Source organism: Echinops telfairi, unplaced genomic scaffold (assembly GCF_000313985.2).
Source record: "Echinops telfairi isolate 266 unplaced genomic scaffold, ASM31398v2 ScPeMD7_655;HRSCAF=1070, whole genome shotgun sequence".
NCBI classification, from domain to species: domain Eukaryota; kingdom Metazoa; phylum Chordata; class Mammalia; order Afrosoricida; family Tenrecidae; genus Echinops; species Echinops telfairi.
The window spans coordinates 27,029,903-27,036,549 of NW_022104553.1; the positions used below are offsets into that span (position 1 = coordinate 27,029,903).

Below are 6,647 nucleotides of genomic sequence, written 5' to 3' on the forward strand. Positions count from 1 at the left end.
CCCCCCCCCCACCTTGGTATAGTGTCCTGAGGAGGCTGGTCCCAGGGTTTTCAAGGCTTCGGCCTCTCGGCAGAAGGTGGCCAGATGCCCTCTGTGCCGGTGATGGGTGCCCAGCCATTTGTTCCTTTCAGGGACCCGCTGAATCTGAAATGCCCTCATCCATCTTGTCTCTTTCTCTCCCACCCTGCAGGTGGATGGGAGGGTGGCGAGCTGGCTCGGGGCTGTCTCTGGTGGATGCTGCAGTGCATTAGCCCTTCCAATGAGCTCAGCATCTCCTCTCCGTGTGTCCCTGCCCCTCGCCCCCTAATAACTCAGAGATAAAGAGGCAGGAGGGGCCAGACTTCCCAGGGGAAGAGCTGAGGCCCAGAGTGGTGATGTCATTCGCCCCAGCAACCGAGTACCCCTCAGGGCCTGAGGCTGCAGGGAGGGTTCCCGGGTGGTCTCACCTCAGACACCTGGATGTGTTGATAGGGCTTCATCCGGCAGAGTTCATTCAGGTCGGGGTTGTGGTTCTTCCCATCAGGGTAGAGGAAGCTGGCAGGAGGGAGGAGAGGCGGGCACAGGCAGGCTGAGGGGCCATCCTGACAGACAAGACCCCCTCCTCGCTGGGCTGTCCCACAACTCCCTGGATGAGCTTCCTCCTGCGCTCTTTGAGTCTGGGATACATTTCCCCTTCTCTCAGATCGGGGCTCTCCAGGACAGGGCTGTGTCCCCTGAGATCCCCAGGACAGGGACCCAGTCTCTTCAGACTACCAGAGATCAACCCAAGTGACTCTGGCTACAGCAACTGGGAGCAGAGTCAAGCAGACAGGAAACAGGTCAAACTCTGGGTCACTGCCCTCCGATCCGCCCCCCTTCACAAATTCTTCCAGTCTGAGCACAGAGGTCTCTTCCGGTCACAGAGCCAGGGGGTGACCAAACCCTCAAGTCTAGACCACCAAGACCCCAAGGACCCCCTGAGGCCACGCCCCACTTCTCAGCTGACAGATGCTGACCCAGGGCTCCTTGAGGGCAGGCACTAGCCCTGGGGCACACAGTGAGGTCCAGGAGCCTCAGAAGCAGACCTGAGGGCAAGTGCTGAGGGCTGGGCTCCAAGGGGGCTGATCCGAGGTTCTAGAGCAGCGGTTCTCCACCTTCCTCGTGCCTCGACCCTTTCATACAGTTCCTCGTGTGGTGGTGACCCCCCAACCAGAAAATGATGTGGGCATATCTGCACGTAGGTGGACCCACCTGGTATCTGATAGAGGAGCGGTGTCTCGGTTCCTAAGACCATTGGAAATATGTGTTTTCCGATGGTCTTAGGCAACTCCTGTGAAAGGGTCGTCCAACCCCCAAAGGGGTCGTGACCCACAGGTTGAGAACCGCTGTTGTAGGCCCTCAGGGTTTCCCATCTGGATCAGCACAGGGTCCTCAGGCCAGCAGACAACCTGGCCTCCAAAATGGCTCTCTCACAAACACACCTGGTGACCCCGGGCCTCAATTTCCCCTTCTGTAAAATGGGCAGCGGCATATCCTTAGGACCACAGATGGAGGAGCCCTGCTGGTGTCGTGGGCTACGCTTTGGGCTTATCACACGGTCAGCAGTTCGAAACCACCAGCTACTCCCATAAAGAGTCATTGTCTCCAAAACCCACAGGGGCAGTTCTACCCTGTCCTATAGGGTCGCTGTGTGTAGCAAATTAAATTTATGTGACTGGGGGCGGGACTCAGGAATCGAGGGAGAGAATCCGACCTTAGCGCCGTTATAGGACAGCACAGTAGAACTGTAGAACTGACCCTTTGGGTTTCTGAGGCTGCAAATCTTTATGGGAGCAGACTGCCTCATCTTTTTCCCACAGAGCAGCTGGTGGGCTTGAACCACTGACCTTGAGATGCGCAGCTCAATTGCATAATGCACGCTGCGACCAGGGCTCCTCTAGACTCTAGAGCAGAATATGAAAGTCAAGGCCTCAATGCTCCTGAGCCGAATATCGAGGAATGAAGCCGTGGAGTTGGACCCCAGGCCCCCCACATACACCCCAGAGCTGGGCCTGCCCCACCCCATAGGGCGGCTTTGTGAGAACCGCAGGGCGCCAGTGCCTCGAGGCGCTTCGATGCCACCTTCTGGAAGACCGCGGTATTACAAACCACAGATTGTGCGCCCTCAGAAGACAGGATGATGGGGGGCCGTGTCCACGCATGCAAGCTGTTGCCAGTGCCCACACCTGCAGGACGGGGACTCACTAGCCTTTTCTTTGTCCATCCAGGAGCACCTGGAGCAGCGGTTTGACGGACGGGATGGTCTGTAGGATGCTGCCGTCTGAGCTCACGTACCCGATGGCCCACCGCCCCAAGCGAGTGCAACTGGGGCGGAAAATGTAGCTGGAGGGAGAAGGGGGTGGGGGGCAGGGAGTGGTCACCACTGTCCCTTTAGGGTCCTCCTAGCCTCCCCACTCCTGGGTACCCTGATATCTAAGCCCTCGGTCCTTTACAGATTCTCACTCTCTCTCTCTCTCTCCCCCCAACCATTGAGTTGGCTTTGACTCACAGCGACCCTATAGGGCAGGAGACTGTAACTCTTTATTTTAAAAAAAAATTTTTTTTTAAAATCATTTTACTGGGGGAAGACTGTAACTCTTTCCAGGAGTAGAAAGCCCCACCTTTGTCCTGAGGAGCAGCTGATGGTTTTGAACTGCTGACTTTGTAGTTAGCAGAGCAACACATAACTGCTGGGCCACCAGGGCTCCTGTCCCAGAGCCAGTTCTCCAGGATACTGCACTAAACCTCCTTCCCTCACCACGGGCGGCTGCGTTTCATTTTCTACCAACACCAACCGCCTAGCATGCACCCCTTCTCCTTCTTGGGGCCTTGGACCCGGCTGATACTGTGCAGCCAGTCAGCACCTTTCAGAACCCTTGGCCACAGTGAAAGGGATCCCCGGAGACCCAGCAAATTAAGCATTGGGCTGTTAACCATAAGGGCAGCAGTTCAAAGCCACCAGTCTCCAAGGGCAAAAAGATGAGTGCCTATCCCCTTAACCTCTTGGTGTTTGAGACAGCTCAGTCTCTCAATTCTTAACCCTCTGGGGACCCAATTGCTTACAACTCTAGGTTTGAAACCACGCAGGTGTCTGGCTTCCTAATCTCCCACCCTAACAGGTAGGTGTCACCTGTGCCTTGGGCACCTTATGGTAACCACAACGTCAGCAGTTTGAACCCTGGAAACAGAACGAGGAGGCTTTCTGTTCCGGTAGAGAGTGACAGTTTCAGAAACCCACAGGGGACAGTTCTACCGTTTGTAAGGTTGCGATGAGTCATGATCTGCTCCATGGCAGGGAGTTTTGTTCTGTTTTGCCACTTCGGTCACACCTGCCTGTGTTATCAGAAACAAGTTTTGACCTGGGGCAAGGTCAACTTTAGTCGCTGGCCTGTGGGAGGTCCAAGGAGAGCGGGCCCGCACTTGGCCTTTTACCTTGAGATCACTGCCTTCCTGGAGTCCCAGGGACCTACACCTTGGTCCTTCATGTCTGGCTCCCTGCAGAAAGTCTGGGCTCCCACAACCCATTGGCCCAGGTCCGGGACACCTGAGACCCTGGCAGTCCCACCCCCTCCCCTGGCCTGCCCCTTCTACCTGCCTGGCTTGTCCCTGTGGGCCTGCAGACGAGCTTGGACCTCTTCGTAGGTGAGGAAGGCCATGTAGCCGGGGTGGTTGACGGCCAGGAGCTCCCAGTTCCTCAGGAGTGTGGGCCAAGGCTGGGGTGGGGCAGGTGTGTTCAGGGAGGGTCTGGTTGGAGCCCGCACCTCCAGAGCCTCCAGGGTCCAGCCTGCTCAACCCAATGGGGCCTTCCATCTCTCTTTACATGGAAGGTTCGGGATTCTTTTTGCCCAGGACCCAGCCACCCAGGGATGCTCCTTCCTCTGGAGTGCACGCCCCTAGTTTCATCCACCCTCAGACCTAGGAGGGAGACCTAGCCCCCTCCTCTCTCTGACCCAGAAGTGTGGACACCCTGCTTCTCCTTCAGACCCTGGAGTCTGGTCCCTCAGGCCCAGTCCCCAGGCCCCCAGCTGGGACCTTCTCTGACCTGGAAGAGCCTGGTGAAGATGTCAAACTCGAAGACGGACACATGGCCGCTGCAGGTGAGGTCGATAGTGGAACGCAAGGCCAGTGCCGTGGGGCCTGACTCCAGGGGGTGGCAGGTGCGCAAGAGAGACTCAAACTCAGCCCAGGGCAGCACGCACCTGGAGGGGGGCAGGGCGGGGGGGAGAGCTGAGGCCTCTGGGGGTCTAGCACAGGAGGTTCTCTGGGGATGAGGGGGCTGCAGCCTGGACTGTCCAGTCTGAGGGAGGAGGGGCTGGGAACCTGGACTCCTGGATCTGAGGGAGGAGGTGGTTGGGGGATTAGACTCCTGGATCTTGGGGAGGAGGAGGCTGGGGGCCTGAACCCCTGGGGCTGGGTCTGAGGGAGGAAGAGGGGGCGGGGGGAGGCTGGACAGCAGATCTTGGAGCTGATGGCTCCCCAGTGGCAGGTCACTCACCGGGCCCCGCAGCAGCCTCTCCAGAAGGTGTGGGCCATGGGCTTGGCCAGCTGGTACACATGTCCGCAGTACTGTCCCTCTGGGAAGAGGGCACCGAGCTCCGAGTACATGTGGCTGAAGATGAGAGCCAGCTTGGCTAGCTGCCGCCTGTGGGGGGAGGGGTTCTGAGGACCTGGGCTCCCTGTAAGGCACCCCCACAGAGACAAGCCGCCCCACAGACTTCCCTGAGGAGCAGCTCAGAGGAAAAGCCTGGTCAGGTCCTGCCGGATGATGGCAGCCTTCAGCATGGATTGCAACTCCATGTAAAACCAAACCAAGTTCACTGCCACTCGCTTGTGACTCAGCGCCTCAGATAAGATACAGAGGACCCACATCCTCACAACTGGACCACCAGCAGGTCACATCATGATCCACGGAGAAAAGGTTGAAGTTGTCTAGGATCTCGCCTTGCTCCGATCCACAATCAATGCTCCTGGAAGCAGCAGGCAAGAGATCCAAAGACTCATTGCCCTGCGTACACCTGCTGCGCCCGATTGCTTCAGAGTGTTGAAAAGCAAGGATGTTCCTTTGAGGTCTAAGGTGCACCTGACTCAAGCCAGGGTATTTTCAATCACCTCTCATGCACCTGAAAGTTGGACACCGAATAAGGAAGCCTGGAGACAAATCGTTGCCTATGAATCATGTGGCCGGTGGAGAATATTGAAAGTACCACGGATGGCCAGAAACAAGCACCAAATCTGCGTTGGAAGACGTACGGCCAGAACGCTCCCTAGAAGTGAGGATGGTGAGACTTTGTCTCCCGTGATTTGGACACATGAGGAGGAGGGACCCGTCTCTGGAAAGGACATCTAGGGGCAGCGAAGAAAGAGTAAGTGGATGCGGCACGAATTGTGTGGCTGGTGCCGAGACAGGGATTCTGGGATTCCTGTGTGGGGTGAGTGCTCTGAGGGCCCAGAGAGGGCTGGGCAGGGCGGGTGTGTGTGTGTGTGTGTGTGTGTGTGTACTCTAGGTTCTGGGCCGGGCGGGGTGTGTGTGTGTGTGTGTGTGTGTGTGTGTGTGTGTGTGTGTGCGCGCGCGCGTGTGCACTCTGGGTTCCCAAGAGATGCCAGCTGGCCTGAGGTCTGGTCCTGGGTCTGAGGGAGGAAGGGGCTGGGAGCTCTAGACCCCTGATGTGGGAAGGGCTGGGGGTCTGTACTCTGGTCTGAGGGAAGAGGGGACTGGGGTCTGGACTCCAGTCTGAAGGAGGAGGGCTGGGGTGTCTAGACCCCTGACATAGTAGGGTCTGGGGGTCTGGATTGCAGTCTGAAGGAGGAAGGGGTAGGGGGTCTAGACCCCTGATGTAAGAGGGGCTGGGAATCAGGACTCTGGTCTGAGGAAGGAGGGCACTGAGGGGAGGGAGGAGAGGGTTGTAGGGGGGTGGGACGGGGACCCAGGCCTCCTTTATCCCCTTGGTGCTGGCCGTGGGGGCTGGGGGACGTCGCTCACCTGAGTCTGGTGCCCTCCCTGAAGAGTTCTTCGCTGGCTCGCGATTGGCCGCGGGGAGGCAGCAGCGTAGCCACCTGCCTGCCCTTGGCCTCCAGGTTGGCGAGGTAGGTGACCAGGAAGTCCCAGGCGCCGCCGGCACCGTCGTGGCTGCCCTCGGCCCTCCAGGCCTGAGCCACCTTCCGCAGCAGCTGCGCCGTGCGCGGCAGCAGGTCCCGCAGACAGGGGGGGTTCGAGGAGAGCCGGGGGTTCCCGCACTGCTCCTCCAGGCGCTCCAGCAGCTTCACCACCCTGCTCAGGGCGCGGGGCGCCCGCGATCGCCGCCCCCCAGGGCCCGCCGTGGCTGCGGCCATGAGTCCGTGGGTGGCTGGGGAGCGGCGAAGGGTGCGGCCCTGGGCGGGACGGGACGGGGCGGGCCCTAGAGAACCGAACCGGAGAGGGGACCCTGCCCCTGGGTCCCCTGCAGGGGCCGCTTGGGTCAGAGTTTTCCGGGGAGAGCAGAATCGGCCGCCCCTGAAAACTCAAGAAACTCAGAGCAAGCCTATAGGACAGGGTGAGGATTTATGAGACTATAACGCTGTCCAGGAGAAAGCCTCGTCTTTCTTCTGCGGAGCAGCTGGTGGTTTCGAACCGACGACCTTGCAGTTAGCAG

General features: G+C 58.9%; 1 protein-coding gene across 1 annotated transcript in view; it reads right to left on the reverse strand.

Moving 5' to 3' along the window:
- Window positions 1–6,348, reverse strand: part of CBLC (Cbl proto-oncogene C) — a 16,819-nt gene extending 10,471 nt beyond the window's left edge. Inside the window, exons 1-6 of the mRNA XM_004710557.2 lie at window positions 5,999–6,348; window positions 4,514–4,660; window positions 4,061–4,217; window positions 3,610–3,731; window positions 2,224–2,361; window positions 447–534 (exon numbers count right to left, since the gene is read on the reverse strand). Coding sequence (XP_004710614.2) covers window positions 447–534; window positions 2,224–2,361; window positions 3,610–3,731; window positions 4,061–4,217; window positions 4,514–4,660; window positions 5,999–6,348 — 1,002 coding nt within the window. The remainder of the gene's footprint in view (window positions 1–446; window positions 535–2,223; window positions 2,362–3,609; window positions 3,732–4,060; window positions 4,218–4,513; window positions 4,661–5,998) is intronic.
- Window positions 6,349–6,647: the final 299 nt, after the last annotated feature.